This window comes from Salvia splendens, chromosome 10 (assembly GCF_004379255.2).
Source record: "Salvia splendens isolate huo1 chromosome 10, SspV2, whole genome shotgun sequence".
In the NCBI taxonomy this organism is placed as follows: Eukaryota; Viridiplantae; Streptophyta; class Magnoliopsida; order Lamiales; family Lamiaceae; genus Salvia; species Salvia splendens.
Window position 1 is genome coordinate 14,184,018 of NC_056041.1, and position 22,238 is coordinate 14,206,255.

General features: G+C 41.2%; 3 protein-coding genes, 2 long non-coding RNA genes and 1 other non-coding gene across 7 annotated transcripts; 4 read left to right on the forward strand and 2 right to left on the reverse strand.

The window, feature by feature from the left end:
• Window positions 1-452: 452 nt before the first annotated feature.
• On the reverse strand, window positions 453-1,171 carry LOC121752265 (peptidyl-prolyl cis-trans isomerase-like). The gene has a single exon (XM_042147249.1). It carries the CDS (start codon window positions 1,140-1,142, stop codon window positions 630-632), a length of 513 nt encoding a protein of 170 aa, XP_042003183.1. The 5' UTR covers window positions 1,143-1,171; the 3' UTR covers window positions 453-629.
• Window positions 1,172-2,765: 1,594 nt separating this feature from the next.
• LOC121752270 lies at window positions 2,766-4,013 on the forward strand. Its single transcript, XR_006040293.1, has 2 exons — window positions 2,766-3,210; window positions 3,311-4,013. It is a non-coding gene; the product is annotated as an uncharacterized LOC121752270 (long non-coding RNA).
• Window positions 4,014-4,390: 377 nt separating this feature from the next.
• Window positions 4,391-7,067, reverse strand: LOC121752269. Of its 2 annotated transcripts, none has more exons than XR_006040292.1 (2): window positions 6,943-7,067; window positions 4,391-6,118 (listed from the first exon to the last, which is right to left on the reverse strand). It is a non-coding gene; the product is annotated as an uncharacterized LOC121752269 (long non-coding RNA). The 2 variants fall into 2 exon arrangements; XR_006040291.1 differs by having other exon boundaries at window positions 4,391-6,123.
• A 4,190-nt stretch (window positions 7,068-11,257) lies between these two features.
• On the forward strand, window positions 11,258-11,797 carry LOC121752268 (auxin-induced protein 15A-like). The gene has a single exon (XM_042147251.1). It carries the CDS (start codon window positions 11,416-11,418, stop codon window positions 11,680-11,682), a length of 267 nt encoding a protein of 88 aa, XP_042003185.1. The 5' UTR covers window positions 11,258-11,415; the 3' UTR covers window positions 11,683-11,797.
• Window positions 11,798-12,210: 413 nt separating this feature from the next.
• TRNAA-UGC lies at window positions 12,211-12,284 on the forward strand. The gene has a single exon. It is a non-coding gene; the product is annotated as a tRNA-Ala (tRNA).
• Window positions 12,285-20,951: 8,667 nt separating this feature from the next.
• Window positions 20,952-21,511, forward strand: LOC121752266 (auxin-induced protein 15A-like). The gene has a single exon (XM_042147250.1). It carries the CDS (start codon window positions 21,132-21,134, stop codon window positions 21,396-21,398), a length of 267 nt encoding a protein of 88 aa, XP_042003184.1. The 5' UTR covers window positions 20,952-21,131; the 3' UTR covers window positions 21,399-21,511.
• The last annotated feature ends 727 nt before the right edge of the window (window positions 21,512-22,238 follow it).

A 22,238-nucleotide genomic window follows, 5' to 3' on the forward strand; every position in this document is an offset into this window, starting at 1 on the left:
GAATGATAATTTTGAAATAATATCAGATTTAGTACATCACTGAAATAATATCATATTTAAAATGTAAAAAGTGTAAAAAGACTAAATCGCCCAAACCCCCCCCCCCCAAAACCCCCCAAAAGGGTATTTTCGACAAAAAACAGTGAAAAAAGACCATTTTCGAGATAAAGGCTTAGTGGAGGGTTGTCTAGGGATATTTTTAAAGTCTAAGGACTATGGGCGAGATAAACCCATAATCTAGAGACTGTTTTTGGAGTTCACTCAATAAAATAAATGGATGAATGAAGATTGTATCTGAGCTACTGAAATTTACTTGTTTGAAGAATAAAACCATAAAAAATGATGTATACGTCATTCTCAATATGTCAAAGCCGATCGGAATCTCTCTGCTCTAGTCCCTAGAATAAAAATACTGTCGTTCAAAGATTTATTATCTAAACAAATGTGCAATATTGAAAATGACAAATTTATAAAATTCTAGATAAATATTAATCCACTTGATTGGAAAGAGGGATTAACATGTGATGATTGGAAGAAATGAAACAAGATGATTCAGAAAATACAAAGCAGGTAGCGAAATTAAAACGATAGTAAGATCTACTAGTGCGACAACAGATGTACTACTATGACTAGAGTTGACCGCATTCAACAATGATGACGGGCTTAGAAAGCCTTCCGGTGGCGGATCCAACTTTCTCGATCTCCTTAACAACGTCATAACCCTCCACGACCTGCCCAAACACGACGTGCTTACCGTCGAGCCACTCGGTTTTGGCGAGGCAGATGAAGAATTGAGACCCGTTGGTGTCCGGGCCGGCGTTGGCCATGGAGAGTATGCCGGGGCCGCTGTGCTTCTTCACGAAGTTTTCATCTTTAAAATTCCCTTCGTAGATGGACTTGCTGCCGATACCATTCTGAGAGGTGTAGTCGCCGCCCTGGCACATGAAGTTGGGGATCACGCGGTGGAACGACGATCCTTTGTAGTAGACGGGTATTCTGGAGCCGTCGGGCTTCTTGCCTGTACACAGAGCGCGGAAGTTCGCTGCTGTCTTCGGCACCACGTCGGCGAACAGCTCCATCACGATCCGGCCTTCCGGCTTGCCGCTGATGGTAATGTCGAAGAAAACCTTAGGGTTTGCCATTTGATTTTGGTTTCTGTCTATACACTTCAGCTGATCAGTTAGGGTTTTAAGAGAGTATGTGATAGGCTTATGACCGTCGGATCATTACACCTGTCAAGATCGTATGAAGTGTAGGATCACGGGTGTATTCTTTCAACAAATTTTGGACCAAACTTGTCCACTTTATTGACTATTGGGTAATAGGTTGCTGCACAAAATAGGGATTGAAGAAATATTTTTTTTCTGCATGTACATATACTATACCATCAAATTGAAATGTCAAATCCACCATCCCTTTGGATCCGCATAGTACATTGAGCTTTCCCATTTGTTACGCATGTGGACAGGAAGAAAAGAATGCAGGTCATAATAGTATAGTATAATAATTTTTTGTTTTGGTACTCCATATTTACGATGTTATTTTTTGTATGCCTTGTTTCCCAATTAATATTACATGTCACATATTTAATTGCATTCAAAAATCATAACCATGTCCGGCTATTGCTTGTTATCAATCTAGAAGCGAGCAGCAAGATGTATATATATACTACTCACATTACATTTCACTTTTACAATGAATGGTAATAGTCTCACTTTCAACTAACTAATTTCACTCACATTATATTAAAAATTAGTATATACAAGTGGGACACCCTTATTCCATAACTTTTTTTCACCAACTTTTCTTAACATTCCTTAAAACCCGTGCCGCCAAGGAATGAGACTCCTAACGACGGACGGAGGGAGGGAGTAATTGTGTCGCACCCTAACCCCTCTGACGTATATATTATAATAATCATGTCGGGATATTGCTTGTTATAAATCTAGAAACGAGCAGCATGATGTATGATTGTATACTACTCCAAGAGTTATTAGGACATCAAACTGATCCATTTTGCCGGGACGAGCAGGCGAAACCGCGTTGCAATGGCATTATGATCCGAAAAATGTTTCAAATCTAATTTTTGTGAAGATTTAAATTAAATATAAAGTCTAGTAGCATAGTGGGGAGATGAGATTCAAGTGTGATGTGTTTGAGACTTAGATCCACCGGTCGAGAGTAGAATGTGATAGGCTTAATCATGCCACCTGTCGAGATCGTAGGATCACGGGTGTATTCTTTCAACAAATTTTGAACCACTGTATTGACTATTGGGTAATAGGTTGCTACACAAAATTAGGATTGAAGAAATATTTTTGTTTCATGTACATAAACTATACCATCAAATTGAAATGTCAAATCCATAACTATGAAATGTCAAATCCATTCTTGGAATAAGATTAGAAACACTTGTGCATCATTAAGCAATAATTTCTTGCAATATTTACAACTAGTTCTTGTTTTTGCCGCACTGAGTTATGGTTTTGTGCTGTCCTCCTTCTCCTCACAAAAACCAATGGTGAGTCCAAATATATATATATATATATATATATATTTATAGGATTGTGATCAATACCGAACCACTCTTAAACCTTAAACGCCGAACAACATCATTTTATGATAACATGGAGTTCATTATAATGAACTAATAACAAACATATAATGAACTTCAGATTTCTAAATTATGCATGATAATGTCATTGTTTTTAAATCTTAGAATTCCCTATAATGAACTACAAATAAAGTTGTAATGAACTCCGCGTTATTATATAATGATGTGTTTGGCGTTTAGTGTTTAAAACTAGTTTGGTATATAATACAACCCTATATATATATATATATATATATATGGTGTCAATTTTATTGGCACAAATTCAAGAAATCGAACAACTTAAGGGTAATTCTAGACTTTTTGTTCGATTTTACTTGTAGTCGGTTACCATTCATCCTCTAATTGTGAGGAAAAATCTTACCATCATATTCCATCTATTAGTATTATAATTTTGAGATGATACAACTGATCTCTAACATGAAATAATACTATTAGAAGGAGCAAAATTGCAAGTGATCATCACAAAAATGGGAACAAAGATTGTTGAGAGATGAGATGTGGTGAGGGGCAGCCCTTTAGTTCATCCCAGAGACTATCTTTTCTGGTTTCGTCGCCCTCGACTCATCCTCTCACGCATTCACTTCGTTCTTTTTGAGGTATTCTTTCTTCACTAAAAACAAACCTTATCATTTCATCTACTTATGCCCCTGTTTTTATGTACGTGTGCTCTATGTCTCTTGATTTTTTCTTTTGCAGAATGCCATTTCAGATTGCCTCAAACTCATCAAACAAAAAAAATGTCTGTGCTCATTTTTATTTCCAACATTTATTCACAAATAGTTAAATTGTGTCATGACTTTGTTTTTTCTGCTAAAATTTGATATCCAGGATTAAACTGTGTTTCGATTGAGAAACATGTTTTGAGTTATATTGGGAATGGAGTTGACTTTGTAGTAGGGAATTTGTTTATGCTTTGCAGATAGGCAATTCTCTGGTGTTTGGTCCGGTTTTAATGTTGAAGGGGTGAATCTGACTAGGTGAAGATCGAAGAATTGTGCGCAGAGTCAGGGCTTTCTTTGGGCAAGAGTAGGTGAAGATCTTTAGTCAACAATGAAAAGAAGTGGAGAATAGACTAGTGAGTATGAACTAATATGAAGTGTAAAACAATATGTTGGTCTCTTAACAGAAAATAACTACCATCTTCAGTTACATTGCCTATCTGCTTTGCAGATAGGCAATGTTTGGTCCGGTTTTAATGTTGAAGGGGTGAATCTGACTAGTACAACCAATGAAGGAGGATATCGAAGAATTGTGCGCAGAGTCAGGGCTTTGGGCAACAGTAGGTGAAGATCTTTAGTCAACAATTCCAACAAATGAAAACAAGTGGAGAATAGACTAGTATGAACTAATATGAAGTGTAAAACAATATGTTTTGTTTTATGCAAGTTTAATTTTGTTATTCTTTTGATTTTATTATATAATTAAAAAAATAAACCCTAATATTAATTCTCGTTTAGGAATATACATTTGTCCATCCCTCTGGAGCTCTATGTGACCTTCGACACCGTCACCGCCATTAAATGTAAATTTAAGATTTCGATTTCCATACTCATACCTCATCTTTAGCAATCCACTATATTTTTTTCTATCGTTTTGCGTAAGCTTCAAAAATTAAAACTAATCCCATTTATTTTCTTAGCTTTTTCTTTCTTTGAACGGTCAAATTAGAACAAGCTTAATTCTTCTGCGTATATTTTAGTTTAGGGATCTTAATAATTTTCATTAAATCAAATAGTAAATCAAATAAAATAACAAGATAATTGAAGATTGTATTTGAGCTATTGAAATTTATTTATTCGAAGAATAAAACCATAAATGATTTAGACGACGCCAAGGAATTCTACATGAAATCTCAATATGTTCCATTAACGGAATCCCTCCGCTCTAGCTAGTCCCTATATATCTAGAATAAAATAGATAGTAGTGTTGTTCAAAGAATTTAGTTGAAAATGACAAAATTATACTAAAATTCTAGATAAATATTAGTAATCCACTAAAATTATACTAAAATAGCCAAATATTTCGAATTACTTTTACCTCATTAGCGATTTACTTATTCAGTAACCGAGCATATCAACATACACATACCAACAGTCAAATCTTCATCCACGACATCAAATTCCAAACTACGTGTCTAGAAAGTGCATGGTAATACGAATTCTTAACTCATGACATAACCATTCTCAGCAAGTTCTCAGGTTTTCAATATTTATATCATAACAGAATCCAATTTCAAGTTCTCGGGTTTTCAATGTTTATATCACATTATAACAGATATTTCAAATAAACTCATATATCACATATATCGTCATCTAATTTGATTGACATCATCACGAAATTTCACCAAATCAGAAACAGAATCAGATACAGAGCGGAATTTGTCCTCGAGAGGACTCCGCACAGACCACCCATTTAGGGTGCAGCCAGAGACAAAGATCAGAGATCACAGATACCGGATAAATCAGAGACAAAGATCAGATCAGAGACAGAGACGATCCTCGCTTCGGTTATCTAGAAGACGAATGATTGCAGCTATTGCAGCGCTACTGTCCTATGGCATGCCAATTGTACCCACAGAATACACTTGAGCACGGGGCGTACACACAGTCAATTATACTCATTTACATCAAATTACTTACTTCTTTATTTCCAATAATCTCTAACGTTACACATCAACAACTTGTTGTCATCCATATTATATCAACTTAACTGATTAAATTCTAACTCTCTCAATACCATCACATATCCAGAATTCACATATTTCATATGATAAGCAACATATTCTGATCATATATTTATTACTAATTGGCACGCAATATTATATATGCAATCACATAGACTTAATTCAGGAATTGAAACCTAATGCAGAAAACATTATCTTATAACCTAATGCAAACAAGTAGAGGAATAACATAAACTCGTATTCTTCCCTTTTTTCCTAATTCATTGCCAAATTTGCAATAATTCATCATAGGGGCGCGCTATGGTCAATAAGTGAAATTCTGTCAAAAATCAAAGCAAATCTAAGCCCTTGGATCCTTAGATTGGATGGTTGTGATAAATTACATTTTTAGTCTAAGATGGTACATTACTAGCCGAGGTACATTATTATAATAAAATGGTACATTATTTTACTAAAATTGTACATTATTAGCTAAGTTACATTATTAGACTAATAATCTATATTACTACATGACACGTGGCATTAATCTGACCATTAGATCACATGATCCAATGGACTACAAGTGTTTTGATTTTTAACACTATTTAACTTATGAATCTGAATACAACCCATTCATCATATTTTCATAGTTTACTTATTAGTCTCTTATTCCATAATTAATTCACATATTCACATATAATCACATAGAGCACATAAGGACATTTAACTTTCACATAAAAACACATAAGAGAATTGGGCTTTAAGTGTTGAGCATGCTACCTGGACAGCGTTTATTTCCAAACCTTTCCATTTATCGTTTCTTCTTTCGCCAATCTTTTTTTCTATCCTATGCAAACATTTGGGTTTAGCTACTTTATAGCATCATAACACATAAGTTTATAAGGAAAGGATACTACTATAAACTAAACCCTTTCCTTTATCCTCATTTGATATCCTAAATGTAAAGTAATTCCATGAGTCTATCATTTAACTTTTAATATATGACATGTACTGGACTGATTTCTCATTAACGTGTTGTATTCATTCAAAAGGCTCTAGAGGCGTAAACCAATATTTTCAAATACCCCAACAAGTCTTGTTTACAAAGCAACAAGATTCACTTGAAAATTCTTAATGGTCCGAGAGATATTCTCCTTCTACTCCAGACTACCAAAATCGAACAGTTTCTGGCAACATTTACCCAACAATTTATACATATAGTGAATGAACTCTTATATTTTCCATAAAAATCAGACCCATTCGAGTTATTTTTAAAATTAGTAAATCAATGTTTTTACAGTTCTAAACTTGCTAAAGAATTCGGAACATGGGACTGAAAACCAGAGGACTTAATCCACTCCAAACTAATGAAGAAAAACATGTTTATGCCACATTCCCAAACCATTTGCAACAAACTAACAATGAAATCCCTACATCCCTAACTTAGGGTTTTGTCCTCTATGGCACTTCACTGATAAATGTTCAATCCATTCAAAGCAAAGCTCAAACTATAATCAGATACGTCTAAATGTTACGTATTCAACGTTAGTTCAAAGAATAAAATCAATCAATTGCCCTAAGTCATGAGGTCTGAAAATTGAACATCTCAAACTAATTGAAATACCAAAATATATGCTTCAAAATTGGGATAGAAAGGTAGACTTACCTCCAAAATAATCCAATCATGCAATTGTTTCATCAATTCATAAATAAAGATGAGATTTTATGAAGAAAGTGTTTATGGAGGGAGGAAGAGGGGCTGTCGATATTTTGGGAAAATATAGGGAAGAAGAATAGTCATTTTAATGCTCAAAAGAAGAATAGTCATTTTAAAACTTCTACATCTTGCTATACATTTCCGAAGCATAAAAAAATACACATATGATAGTACCTAATATTTCAAGACAAAAAAATATAAGGAATCGTCATTTACAATTAGATCATTAGATTAGAATACTATGTGTGAGCATCTATTTATTTCTAAGAGCATCCATAGTACAGGAGAGCGGACCGGCTAGCCGATCCCTGGCGTTGGCCGGTCCGCTCACCGAACCATTGCAATCGGCGAGAAAATCGACCAGCCCATTCCGATTTTCAGGCGCTGGCCGATCCTCTCACCAATCGGCTGACCGCCATTGCAGCCTCCCGATCGGCGAGTGATCGGCCAACGCAATTTTATTTATTTATTTATTTAATTTTCGAAACACTATATATACGTGACATGCACGTCATTTTCATTCGCATCACTTGTTTTAACGAGTTTTCTCTCTATCTTAATTTCTGTACAAGAGCAACAACGCAAAATGGATAACAACAACGAGTCTACTCCGGCGATGAGCGGGTCTCAAACTCCCACGCTGCCCGTGGGAGCTGGATGGGGGCCGATGGGCGGCGGGTACTACAACATGTACCATTGGCAGCAGATGATGCCAGGGATGGCAGCGGGGGGTAGTACGGCAGCCGGGGGGAGTATGCCGGGATGGCAGGGGATGCTGGGCGGTGGGCAGGGGGTACCGAGGTGGGGAGTCGTGCCGCAGATGATGCAGCAGATGATGCCGGGCTGGCAGGCGGGGGGGGCAGCCCGGGATGCAGGGGGCGTCCGGGGGGCAGGCGGTGATGCAGGGGATACCGGGGGGAGGGGACAATGTCTATCGCCCCAGCCTTGATTTTTTGACTGCTTCTTCGCACACATCGACCACATCGGAGACGCAGTTCACTGGGTGTGAGACTTTCTCCTTAGAGGAATTATGGATAGATATCGAGGAGGCGGACACTCCCGTTCAAACGGGGGGAGTAGGGCGGGATCGAGGCGCGCCAAAGAAGAAGAAGGCCAAGGGGAAGAGGGTGGTCGGCGAGTCGTCGCAGCCGGGTGATGACGACACCCTGACACGGACGAAGTGGCTGGATGCGAAGAACGTCGCGCTATCCAAGGCTTGGGTGAGTATTTGCGATGATCCCCTTAAATCGAACAATCAGAGGACCGTCAACTTGTGGGCTAAAGTAGCAGCAGCCTACAAGGGATTTTGCCCGGGCGAGAGGCCACTCACCAGGGAGGAGTGCCGGAAGGGGTGGGACCGAATCAGGGCTACGGTCTCCCGATTTACGGGCTTGTACACCAACGCCCTCCGCATGCAGACTAGTGGCCAAACTGAGGAGGTCTGCAGGAGGATAGCGGAGAAAGCCTTCCCCGTGCCTGGGACTTATAAGGAGTTCACCTACTCGAACTGCTATCAAGTGCTGAAGGACTCCGAGAAGTTTCGGGCAGGTGTCGATGCTGGCTGGCCGAAGAAGCAGCGTCTAAACTATATCGGTGATTACAGCGGCAGCAGCGGCGGTTCCCACGACCTCTCCCCGGATGTTCAGGAGTTCCCATCCCCTCCCTCATTTACTCGGCGCACTCGCCCGATTGGACAAAGGCGGGCGCAACGGGCAGTGAGGGGAGTCGCCCAGGGTCTCAGGAGGTCCAGACGGCATCCCCCCTGCCGGCAAGTCGCCAGCCGAGCTCGCCATCTACCCGCGTCAACAAACGCGGGCTCAGATGCACAAGGTCTTAGAGGAATGGAGGGCGGCAACTGACCCGTGGAGAAGAGGTTTCACACTACGCTCGAGAGTATGCGGGTCGATTTGGATGCCGCCGCTGCACAGTTGGGGGCTCAGACGCGGGCTCAGATGTAGCAGATTTGGGGGTCCCCCGGGTAGCGGCGAGGACGGCGACGGCCACGACGACTGCGACGAGGTGGAGGCGGGGAAGCTGTGTGGTAGCGTTTTTTTTAAATTAATGTATTTTTTTATTAATGTACTTTTTTAATTATAATATTATTATTGAATTTTCCCGTATTTAATATGCGTCGTAAATTTAATTTCGTATTTTGTGTGATTATTAATTCCGTATTTGTTAATTATTGAATTTTGTTTATTGTGGCTAGCCTATTGCTTGTCCTAATGATGTGGCATGAGAAGTTTTTAGTCCTGATGATGTGGCAGAGGAATTTGTGGCTAGCCTATGGCTTATCCAGTTGCTTGTCCTAATAATGTATTGCATATTTTTACTAACATTATACTCCCTCTGTTCTATAGTAATAGAGTCATTTTGCCATTTTGGTACGTTCCATAGTAATAGATCATTTCACTTTTTAGTATAAGTCAACACATTTTTCCACACCTACTTTACTATCTCTTACTTTTTTCTCTCTTCATCTCTCTACCTTTTTCATTTTCCACTTTATTCTCCTTTAACTTAACTCACCTAACATAATTTTTCTTAATCTCCGTGCCGGAAATAGCGGTTGGTTAGCAAAATAATGGATGTGAGAGTTGGGAAACATAAGCAAATGGATCATCACATGGATTTGTCTGTAAACTAACTCTTGCAATGTAGACCTCATCTGCCCCACAAACCAAATGCACCAAAGAAATCAAATAGTTGCACAAAACATATCCCATGACCTGTTCATTTCTTCAAATGTGGACCATAATTGTTTTAATTCTATAACATTAGTATTATATGTTAGGAAGAAATATATATATGCCGTTTCTCAGTTCTTATCTTGTAATGTTGCAGCTTTGTTAATAAGCATACCATCTTCAATAAAGGCAATACAGTTGGAAATTAAGGCATACATCATATTTCAGATTTGGGTGAAGATTATTCAAGTGGGACACGATTTGGATATCTGTACAGCTAGAATCACATGGTTTTGCCTTATAAACAGTCCTTCCTTTTTATAAAAGAAAATAAATAATAATGTGAGATTTTCATATTTGGGAAATAATTAATAATATCCAAATTCTGATAAAATATTCTTGATGCCAGGCCACAACTTAATTTATAAACTACAGTATTTTTTTCAATTCAGAATGTTATATCTCCCTCTCATTCTTCCCATCCCCTGCTCCGTCCGTCCCTTTTCTGCCACGGCTAGGCTGCCGAGAATATGGACCAACACATACTGTTTAGGGCTAGAAGCTATACACCTAAAGTGTAAGATCAAAAAGTTTTTTCAGAAAAGTGTAGATGACCAATTTTGGACTTTATTCTAGAATATATATACAATTACATTTTTGAAGTCACAGCCGTAATCTTTTCTTGAATCGGTTCAGACAAAATGCAGATAAGTTTGAGTGATAATTTATAGCATCTAAACTTCATTCATATTGATTACAAGTTTAAGATTATGGAAGTTCAAGAAATAACACAATATAGTTTTGCATCTGAAAATGGCTAAGTATATTCATTCTTGTCATTACATACATTTCTAAAGTCTGATCTACTCCTAAAACATTGCTAGTATATATCATTAGCTTCTCAAGGCAGAGACAACGTCTCAATGAATGTGTCCTGGCTGCAAGGGATGGTGAGGCCACCCATGGGGTGATGGAACCCGAATTCCTCCTCAGCTTGAAACAACAATTCTTGAAACGAGGGGTGGTTCAAGTACGAGAGTGGAACGACAAAACGCTTCTTCTCAGTCTCCCCAACATAGACAGCAACATTGCCCTTTTAGACCTCATTTCTTGAGGAAGCTGATCTTCTCTCGCTAGATAAAGACCGTCTCAGCATTTGTCGCACGGCCATTCTTGTATGAAATTGAGCTGATTTGTGGGAGAGAATCTCAGGTTTAAATGGTGAAAGAGTTAATGATGGCTGCAAAAGAAATGTGCTGTGTATATATAGACTTTCCAGAAATGGTATATCGAAATGAAAAATGAAGAGAACAAGTAGATATGCAAATGGGGCATGATGCCTCAGTTGAAAACACAAGCACATGGATTTGTCTTGGGATTTTCTTGAAGCAACAACAGATATATATGTGGTGTGACTTGTGAGATAATTCTACCCTACCAACTATGGCACCAAACAATGCATTCAATTCATCAAAAATCTTCATTTTATTGCTTAAACATTGATGGACAAATCCATGTGATTTCTCATGTGCTTGTGTTTTTCAAACGTCAAAGCCTGCATTTTTCAACATCTCTGTGATATCCAAAGGGACACAGCATTTCTTGTGCATCTATATATACAACACATTTCTCAAGTCTTACCATCAACAAGCCTTCAATACACTCTTATCTTTCTTGATTTTTGATTTCCATCATAACTATTCTTCTCATTCTAACACAAGAAAAGATTCACACAATGGCCATTCGTCAGATTCTAAGACGGTCTTTGTCCAATGAAAGAAGGTCAACTGAAGTTCCAAAAGGGCACGTTGCCGTCTATGTTGGTGATAATGAAAAGAAGCGCTTTGTGATTCCAGTCGCATACTTGAACCATCCTTCGTTCCAAGAATTGTTGTTTCAAGCTGAGGAAGAATTCGGGTTCAATCACCCGATGGGCGGCCTCACCATCCCTTGTAGCGAGGACTTATTTGTAGATTTCATCTCTGGTTTGAGCAGAAGATGATTTGTAGCAATGGATTTTAGTAATAGAATTTTGTAGACTAGACTACAATCTCTTAGAAACTGTATCCAATGAGAGTATGTTAAATATATCATTGAGAAACTTTTGTTACCTTAAATCCATGTTTTACTTGAACCACCAAAATCTTGTGGAAACTTGCAAACAAAATGAAATCAATTTGGATGTTGTTATGTCTTAAAACTCATTTTCATTTGCTTTCATCTCTCTAAGTTGCTAAACATGATAGATATAAAAATGAGAAAATTTCTAGTAATAGTAGTCAAGTTTTCTCCAAGTAAACAAATTTCCTCATCTAAATTCAAGTTTATGTTCGATCGGTTTCTGCATACATCCTTTCGTATCTTACTCTTAATATCATTGCTTTGTTACTCTAGATTACAGTAACCTCTTTGGATAGAAGAAAGGTCATAATTTAAGATGGTTTTTGCTTTTATGTGCCTAGCTTAGGTGATTTTTTTATTCAATAACTCTATTAATTGTTATATAATTTCTAAGACAAATTGTTAATAAGGGGATGTAGCTCAAATGGTAGAGCGCTCGCTTTGCATGCGAGAGGTACGGGGTTCCGATCCCCCGCATCTCCATTTTTCTTTTATTTTTGGGCTCAAATCCAGCACCTTACCCTATGGGCCCAACTCATAGCACTCAGCCGGATTCTTGGGCCGGCCCCAGCCCAATTGCTAGTTTGTTGGAGAGCACAGTCTCATCATAGCAACACAAACTCTCATTCCATCATCACTAATCCTACAAAAATCATTCAAATTATCCATAGACACATCCATGTGCTTTGTTTCAAAGATGCAACCACTCAATTTAAGTTGAAGATGATAAGCTATTTCTTGATTTCATTAGCCTATATATACAACAAGTTTTTTGGATTGAAATCAACAAACAACATACAACACTTGAGCCCTCCTCAGCTCTCACTTATTTCACTTTGTATAAACAATGGCCATTCGCCAAATTCTGAGACGATCTTTGTCTGGTGAAACAAGGCCAACCGAAGTCCCAAAAGGGCACTTTGCTGTCTATGTCGGCGAGAATGAAAAGAAGCGTTATGTGATCCCAATGTCGTACTTGAACCATTCCTGGTTTCAACAACTTTTGCATTGGGCTGAGGAGGAGTTCGGGTTCAGTCATCCAATGGGAGGCCTAACCATCCCTTGCAGCGAGGATCTATTCGCTGATCTCATATCTGACTTGAGCAAAACATAATGTGCCGATATATGTTTTAGAATTTAGAGTATCAAAGTTTTGTAGAGTAGTTTATTGTAGCAATGTATCCAACAGAAATGCTAGATCAATTGAATATACGTGTAGAGATTAATCAATTATTCAGCTCTTTCATCATCTTATTTGATTATGTGTCAAAAACATACTAATAGTTAATAACTAATACTTATAAAACATTCTTGAATCCAAGAAATAGTTTGTAATGGTAGATATTTGATCAGAATTCGGATACTCATAATATGTCCTAATATGAAAATCACACTATTATTTTAAACTTTTATTGAAAGGAAGGACCAATGTTTAGAAGGCAAAACCATGTGATTCTAGCTGTACAGATATCCAAATCTTGCGGTCCACTTCAATTATTCTTCACCCAACTCTAAATTTTGATGTATGCCTTAATTTGCAACTGCTTACCTCTATTGAAAATGGTATGCCTCTCCACTTTGCTATACTTATTAACATTAGAAGATAAGAACTGTGAAATGGTTGTATAGAGTTGTCTGCTAATGTTTGAGTATATATGTATCATTGTAGGTAAATGACCGGTTCTCACACGAAAACTGGCAATCATAAGCTTTCATCTTCATATTTTTAACAGACTTGCTGGTTTATATGTAGACAAATCCATGTGATCTTAGTTTCATGTCTATTAACTCATGGTTGTGTTGTTTGGAAACATATCATTAATATTGTTGAGTTTTAGAGCTATACTTCACTTATATATCTTCCTTATATCTACATTATACATTATAGAACAAAAAAAAAAGGAATGGTCCACATTTGAAGAAATGAACAGGTCATGGGATATGTTTTCTGCAACTATTTGATTTCTGTGGTGCATTTGTTTTATGTGGGGCAGGTGAGGTCTATGATGGGGTACGTACTAAACAAGCCCAATAGCAGTGACAGCTCGGCCAGCCCAAAGCCCAAGAGTTCAGTTCGGCATTACCAAAGAGTTCGGCCTCAGCCTACAGCTCGGTAAAAGCCAACCAATCAAGCTCTGCTCTCAGGTCGGCATCAAGCTCTACTCTCAGATCGGCAACCAAAGCAGTTCGGTCTCGGTATTCGACCGAACAAGGAGTTAGTGGACCCATACCGGATGTCCAACACACCCACTACCACGTGATGTCAGTTCAGGCCACGATCGTAGGCCATGACCTACGCTTCACCCACGATCTTAGGCCATAACCTACACGACATCCACGACTTAGGGTGGTGATGCAAGCCATGATCTGAATTCATTATATAAATAGAACTTAGATCTGATAGAAGGGGTTAGAATCTCTCTAGAGAAACAATCATATAGCAAGTCTGTGTTGTAAGCTGTAATTCGCAGATCAAGCAATACAAACCTGCCCCCATTTCTCCCCGTGGACGTAGATTTACCTCAGTAAATCGAACCACGTAAAATTCTCTGTGTCGTAATTTATTTTTACGAGCATTTATCATCATCAAAAATTCGCGGAATCATCACTGGCGCCGTCTGTGGGAAACAGAGAACAAAATTTGTGATAAAGCGAATTTTTGATCCATTTTTTCCACCCAAAAAATGCATACCAGATCGCAGAGTACCCGTATTCCTGCCCGTGAGAACCAGGAGGAAGCCAATCCATCCCATAGGTCGGGAAAACAGCCTAGGGATAAATCCACCACCAGTTCTCATGGTGGAGGAACAAGCCGCTCCAAAAGCCGTCACACCGAGTCTTCCCAGCAGCCCGATTTGAACGAGGCTGTCAAGCTGTTTTTGGCGGAAAAGCAGGAGGAATTCTTAACCTTCCTGCAAAAAAGCCAAAAGCAGCCGGGGACAAAAACGGCGGATTCTCCCTCTCCCTCCATACGAGACAGTCACTACCGCAGTAGTGTCATGTCTTCCAGAAGAAAGAATCCTCGGTACCGGAATCACAGGAGAACTCCATCTCCTCCATACCGAAGAAATGTCGGGTTCGCCATGTACGGAGTATTGAGGACTCCGTTCTCGGACGATATTACCCGAACTCCCCTTCCACAGAACTACCGAACTCCGTCGATAACCTATGACGGACTCGTGGATCCTCATGACTTCCTGGGACGCTATCAGTATAATATGGCGAACCAAGGTCTCAATGAGGTCCATATGTGCAAGCTGTTCCCCGAGCTGCTCATCGGGAACGCCAGAAGGTGGTTCGACAGCCTTCCTCAAGGCAGCATTAGATCCTACCGAGATCTGATGGATGCTTTCCACAGGAGGTTCTTTCAGAAAGCGGAAGCCCGAAATACTTCGGCTCAGCTGCTTTCTATACGTCAAGGTCGCGACGAAAAGATCAGCGACTTCCTGACGAGATTCCACAAGGAATGCCTACAAGTAGATAATCTCAATGATCTACTTGTCATTTCGGCATTCCAAAATGGAATCCTGCCCGGAGCTCTCTACAGAAAGCTCGTGGAGTGCGGTCCGCAAACAGCTCAAGAGATGTGGGACATTGCGGACAAGTTTTCTCGTGCCGATGAGGCAGACCGTCGAAAACGGTCTTTAGACAGCTCATCCAGAGAAGACAAAAAGAAGCCCGGTCATAGCGATCAGAGGCATCCTCGCCGAACACCTTCTCCACTAAAGGAGAGATAGCGGTCATCCGAGGTGATCGAAAAAGAGCAAGTGTGTTCGCAGATTGCGCTTAAAAGTGCCGAGCAATCAGTTCGGCACCATCCAGCATAGCAATCACAGCAGCCGGAATCAGAGGCCGGCGAAGTGACCGAAGTCACACCGGAGCCGAACTCGATGGTGTACGGCACTGAAGCCGTGATTCCGGTTGAGATCGGCATATCCAGTCCCCGAACTCAATTTCTCCTCAGAAATGAATGGTGACGGACTAAGAGCCGAACTACATCTGGCCGAAGAAAGAAGAGAATTGGCCTGCATAAAAGCAGCCAAGTACAAGGAGCAAGTAGCCCGGTATTATAACCAAAGGGTGAAAAAGCTGCAATTTCAAGTGGGAGATCTCATCTTGAGAAACAACGAAGTAAGCCGAGCAGAAAAGCTGGGCGAACTCGAACCCACATGGGAAGTTCCATATCGGGTGTCAGAAGTCCTCGGCAAAGGGTCTTACAAATTGACTCGTGTCAGGAGCACAAGTACCCCGAACATGGTACGTTTCCAACCTCAAGAAGTTCCATTTGTAAGAGACAGTCCGGTCAGTCAGTCTTATGTGTTTTCTTTGTTTTTTACTTGTTCTTGTCTCTACGTGCGTTGTGTCTGTCTATGTGAGTGTCGTCTCTTACAAATAAAACTGAGGTATCTCGTTCTTCAAAGGCTGATCCCCTTTTTAGAACATACAAGCCCACGATTGTGTGTCAAAGCTTCTACAGAAGATACAAGACCACAATTCAGCTTAAACAAGCAGTTCGTCCGAAACGAGCTGCAACAAGCCAACGATTGTGCGTCAAAGCTTCTAAAGAGGATACAAGACCACAATTCTGCTTAAGAATCAAGCACTTCGTCTGAAACGAACTGCAACAAAAGTCCGATTCTCGCGATAAAACTTGCCTGAATTAGGACAAGGGAAAGTCCAATCCACGCGATAAAACTCGCCGAATTAGGACGACCAAGTTCGGTCAAAGCAGTTTACCTCATAAGACCGAGGACAACCATGTCTAGTCAAAGAGGTTTACTGCATAAGACCACTTCGGTTAATTGGGAAAGTCCGATCCACGCGATAAAACTCGCCGAATTAGGACAAGGGAAAGTTCGATCCCGGCGACAAAAATCGCCAAATTAGAACACAGACCAAAGACGAGTCCGGTCAAAGATGTTTATTTCATCAGACCAAAGACGAGTCCGGTCAAAGATGTTTATTTCATCAGACCAAAGACGAGTCCGGTCAAAGATGTTTATTTCATCAGACCAAAGACGAGTCCGGTCAAAGATGTTTATTTCATCAGACCAAAGACAAGTCCGGTCAAAGAAGTTTACTTCATAAGACCGAGGACAAGTACGATGAAATTTTTTTCGCTAAGCTGTAAATACACAGTGTTAGAAGCGAAAACAAAAACAAAATTTCATTTTCAAATCTTGTTCGGCACACAACTCCGCTACCCTACAAAATGGCGTTACGCTATTACAAAGGACTATTCTACTGTCCAGGGTTGCTGAAGTTAAGCCACCTATCTGCAAAATCCTCTGGAAGCCGATTTCGGTTGTTCCGAGCAGATGAAGAATAAGCAGGTCGACGAGATGCTATCCTCGACCCAACGCCTCTTCCCCGAGCTCGAGAAGTCCTAACACCTCGGCGATGAAGAGTCTCTGCAATAAGCATCTGCTGATCTTGCTCGCTCATAGTCACAACTCCTCGGCGAATTTCAGTCCGTCCCTGTCTTGACGATTCCGGTTGCTCCTGAGCCCGTTCTCGTCTTGACGTTTCCGGCTGTTCCGGAGTTCGTTGTTGGCTGGGAGTAGGATTTTGAACAAGGGAACCAGAGGTTTGATCTGGAGTGCGAGCATCTGTTGGCACGATATGCCGAAGGAATCTTTCTATGGAGGGGCGCCGAGAAAGAACAATGTCGTACCGAGAAGCCCAGCGCCGTAATGATTTCACAACTTGTTGGCAAGCCGAGCTCTCCAGCGCATTGTTCCTCCGGAGTACAAGATATTCCTCCCACAGTTCGTCAACTCGACTCTGAACATCTGAGATGGTCAATCCCCCGCGCACACGGATGTAATCCTCGTACGCAGTCCTCTCAGCAATGGTCGTATTCAGCTCGGCCTCCAGATCCTTCTTATCGGACTCTAAGTCCTTATTATCGGCCTCCAGCTTCACTAAACGAGCCAGAAGCTCGTCATTCTTCGTCTGATCGGCTATAGCTCTTCTCTCAGCTTCGTCTAAAGCCGAAGAGTACAGCCGTTTCCAGTGAAGTATCTCCATCTCCTTGAGTACAAAGCAGCTATATTAGTTCGGCAGCTGTACCGAGCAGATAGTAAAATACAACAGGAGTAAAGGCGAGTACGCAAAGCTATACGAAGACAAGTGTAGAGAATTTTTCATTCACAAGGAAAATTTTTTACACTAGGGCTTCAAGGCCATTTTACAAGGAAGAAACTAGACTAAGAGAAGGGAGACGAAATCATACTCCGCCAGCTTCGTCTCCGGCTCCTCGGTCTGGTACAGCTTCTTTCTCTTGGGCTACCTCAGCCTCGGCCTCGCTTCCTGCCGGCCTCGCCTCCGCCTCCTGATCGGCTTCCTCCTCCGGATGCCCGGCCCGCTCGACTTCGGCCTCCGGCTCCAGCGGCTCGGCCTCACCCTCTCCGTTGTAAGTCGAAGCGGGTGAAACGGGTCCCACGGAGGCAAAGATAGCCTCCAGGTTCTCGTCCCGATCAGCTCGACAACTCCGGACTCGGTCTGCAGAAAGCAGGACCGAGGATGAAGCGAGCTCCTCAAGGAGCGGCAGATTCTGAAGCCGAGCAGCTATCTCTCGGCTGTACAGAGGCAGCACGACGTCGGCCCCCTGCTCGCCCTTATCGGCAATTAGTCTTACCAGACTACCGACAAAGGCCGAGAACTGGCTGCTCAAAAAGAGTCTCTCCGTGTAGGCACGGAGACCCTCTCCTTGGGCAACCACGGCGGCAGCATCCCTCCGTTTCGTCTGCTCTCGCTGGATGACGAGCTGGTTTTTGGCAAACTGAGCTTCATCCTGGGCCGAAATCCTAGCAGCCCTGGCTTTCTCAAAGTTTGCCTCAGCCTGCTCGGCCCGGTGACAAGCAGCCGCCAATTTCCTCTGCATCTCGGCATAGTCGTTGGACGCTTTGGAGAGTTCGACGGCGACGAGCTTGGAGAGCATATCATTCCTCTGAAAATGGATAAGGAAAAAAGTCAACAGAGGGCACCAAAAATACAGGACAGAAGCCAAGCCAAAGAATCAAGGAGACAATTCACCTCGGCGAAGTCCGTGGGCCATAAAAATGGCTCACAGATATGCTCCGAAGGAGGCGCCAAGACCACGTCTTTCTCTGGCGCCCTTGGGGGCTTCTGGGTCTTCCCCTTCTTGCTTGCCGAAGTCGACTCCGGCTTCTTTGGACCCGAAGAGGTCTTTTGCCTCTTCGGATTCTTCTCGGCATCAGGCGCCGAGCTGGTAGCCTTCTCTCTCTCCGGCTCCACAAGCTCGGAGGACTTTCTGATAGCCTTATTCAACATGAACACTGCCAAAAAGCAAGAAAGCAAAGTCAGATTTTCTTCGTTAAAGCAGTAGAGCATAAAGATAAAGAGAAATCCTCACCCTCGGCCTCTTCGTCCGAAGACGAGATGTCGAACACGACGTCGCCCTTGACGAGCTCAGACTCCGTGTATTGTTTCCTAACTATGGGAATCTTGTTGAGCTCGCCATCGAGCTCGTCCAACGGTTCAGGCCGAGGGTGACGGATAACGGACTCCGGCCCTCTCCAGGGAAAACTAGGAGCCGCGGTCCTATCATAGTAGAAGAAGCGATTTTGCCACTTCGGCCACTTCGTTTTACAAAAGGCCCTAAAGGGCTGTAAAGGGATCAAGTAAAACCAAGACCCCTTCCTCTTAAATTGAAAGAATTTAAGGATCGCCTTCAAAGACAAATCCCTTCCTAACCTACGGAGTTCGGCAGCGAAGGCCGACAAGTGCCTCCAAGAGTTCGGAGTCACCTGGCCTAAAGGAAGCTGAAAAAAATCTAGTAAATCTATAAAGGCAGAAGGGAGGGGGAAACGAAGCCCGCATTCTAAGCAGGCCTCGTACACGGTGACGTAACCCTCCGGCGGGGAGTCAGCCCTGTGATCACCGTCAGGTACCACCGCCTTCCCCCCAGGAAAAGAGTATTTTTCGTAAAGGGATATCACAGTATCCTTACTCAAGATGCTGTGAAAATACTCTACGGTTTTCTCCCCGGATTCTTTCCGGCTAGAAGACCCCTTACCCCCTTTCCTACCGCTACCTGACTCAGAAGAAGAAGAAGAAGACATTTTTCTTACTTTTTGAAGGTGAAGGTAGTCTGAAGAAATTTTTGAAAGCGGAAGGAAATTTTTCACGCAGAAGATAGAGAGTGCAGAAGAAGCCAATAGCAAAGGTGTTCAAATGATGAAGAAAGACGGTATTTATCAGATTTGGAAAAGATTTCAAATCATCGCACCGTTTCATATCCCACCTTTTCAGGATTCAACGGCCGGATTTTACTGTCGCATTTAATGCCGCATTTAATGCAGTCACGCGCAGGGCACGTCCCCTGACTTCAGCCTCCCCCGTACCCTTTTCCAGAATGCCGAAGTGACTCGCTTCGCCGAAATGAATCACTTCGCTTTTCGGGGGGGGGTAGTGATGGGGTACGTACTAAACAAGCCCAATAGCAGTGACAGCTCGGCCAGCCCAAAGCCCAAGAGTTCAGTTCGGCATTACCAAAGAGTTCGGCCTCAGCCTACAGCTCGGTAAAAGCCAACCAATCAAGCTCTGCTCTCAGGTCGGCATCAAGCTCTACTCTCAGATCGGCAACCAAAGCAGTTCGGTCTCGGTATTCGACCGAACAAGGAGTTAGTGGACCCATACCGGATGTCCAACACACCCACTACCACGTGATGTCAGTTCAGGCCACGATCGTAGGCCATGACCTACGCTTCACCCACGATCTTAGGCCATAACCTACACGACATCCACGACTTAGGGTGGTGATGCAAGCCATGATCTGAATTCATTATATAAATAGAACTTAGATCTGATAGAAGGGGTTAGAATCTCTCTAGAGAAACAATCATATAGCAAGTCTGTGTTGTAAGCTGTAATTCGCAGATCAAGCAATACAAACCTGCCCCCATTTCTCCCCGTGGACGTAGATTTACCTCAGTAAATCGAACCACGTAAAATTCTCTGTGTCGTAATTTATTTTTACGAGCATTTATCATCATCAAAAATTCGCGGAATCATCAGTCTACATTGCAAGAGTTAGTTGGGAACAATGGCATTCAAAATCTTGATTTCTTACTAAATGTGTTTAAGACAAATCCATGTGATGATACATTTTCTTGTGTTTCCCAACTCTCATATCCATTATTTTGCTAACCAATCTCTATTTCCAAGGGATGAAAATATTTCTATTCCACCTATATATACCACACTTTTCTCAACTTCAACCCATCAACAAATTCTCTACCTTTCTTGACTTTGATTTCTTTCATAACTCCTCATCTCATTATAACTTCAAAAAAGGTTCATACAATGGCCATTCGCCAGATTCTAAGACGTTCTTTGTCCAATGAAAGAAGGTCGGCTGAAGTTCCAAAAGGCCATGTTGCCGTCTATGTTGGTGATAATGAAAAGAAGCGCTTTGTGATTCCAGTCGCCTACTTGAACCATCCTTCGTTTCAAGAATTGCTTTTTCAAGCCGAGGAAGAATTCGGGTTCAATCACCCGATGGGTGGCCTCACCATCCCTTGCAGTGAAGACTTATTTGTAGATTTCATCTCTGGTTTGAGCAGAAGATGATTTATAGCAATGGTGTTTTAGAAGTAGAATTTTGTAGATTAGAAAATGTATCCAGATGAGAATACGCAGAAATGTACATGAAGTATAGTATTGAGAAACTTATGTTTCCTTCATTCAAATGGATCTCTTAAACAACCAAATTCTTCTGATAAACTTGCAACAGAAACTAAATAAGGTTGGATGCTGTTAGAATAATGAAAATCATGTGATATCAGTTTCATTAATTTCAAATTGAACCTCAGCTGATCTGTCGTAGAGGAACACAGTTTTGTAGATATAGAAACTGCTGTCATGAAAAGTAGATAAAGAACAGTAACAATTTCATTGCAAAAGAGCTTTTAAATATGAATCTTTTTGAAAGGCTGAATATTTTTGAAGCCTTTTTCAAGAAACAGAGTTGCTGATTTCTCCAAAATCGTCGTCTGTTTTTGAAGAACTTTCAAAGAACATACATATATTGCTCACACGGTAGGCCAAATTTGAAATGGTAGAAATTTTGCAGTTCCAATTTGCTAGTTGATCCGAATAAAAGTAAGGCGGTCTGAGGATCAAACGCAGTCTTCTTAGGGATGGCTCTCTATCACCACATATTATTGCTGCCTCAGAATCAGTAAGTGATGAGTAAAATACAAAATCATGTGCTTATGTTTCTAAATCTTGAAGAAGAAAATCTCAAGAATTAATTAAAAAATGAGTTAGAAAATCTCATTCATTGTCTAAACATGATATTTCTATGTTTTCATAAGTCTTGCAGCAACCTAACCACCCAGGCTGACACCTTCCCGTATGTTAAGGATAGGTATTGGTTTAGCAGTAAGAGTTCCATCACAGCCTAGCTCA

Bases quoted from the DNA above. Each gene is read 5' to 3' on its own strand.
- LOC121752265 (XM_042147249.1), bottom strand. From the start codon at position 1,142: ATGGCAAACCCTAAGGTTTTCTTCGACATTACCATCAGCGGCAAGCCG.
- LOC121752268 (XM_042147251.1), top strand. From the start codon at position 11,416: ATGGCCATTCGTCAGATTCTAAGACGGTCTTTGTCCAATGAAAGAAGG.
- LOC121752266 (XM_042147250.1), top strand. From the start codon at position 21,132: ATGGCCATTCGCCAGATTCTAAGACGTTCTTTGTCCAATGAAAGAAGG.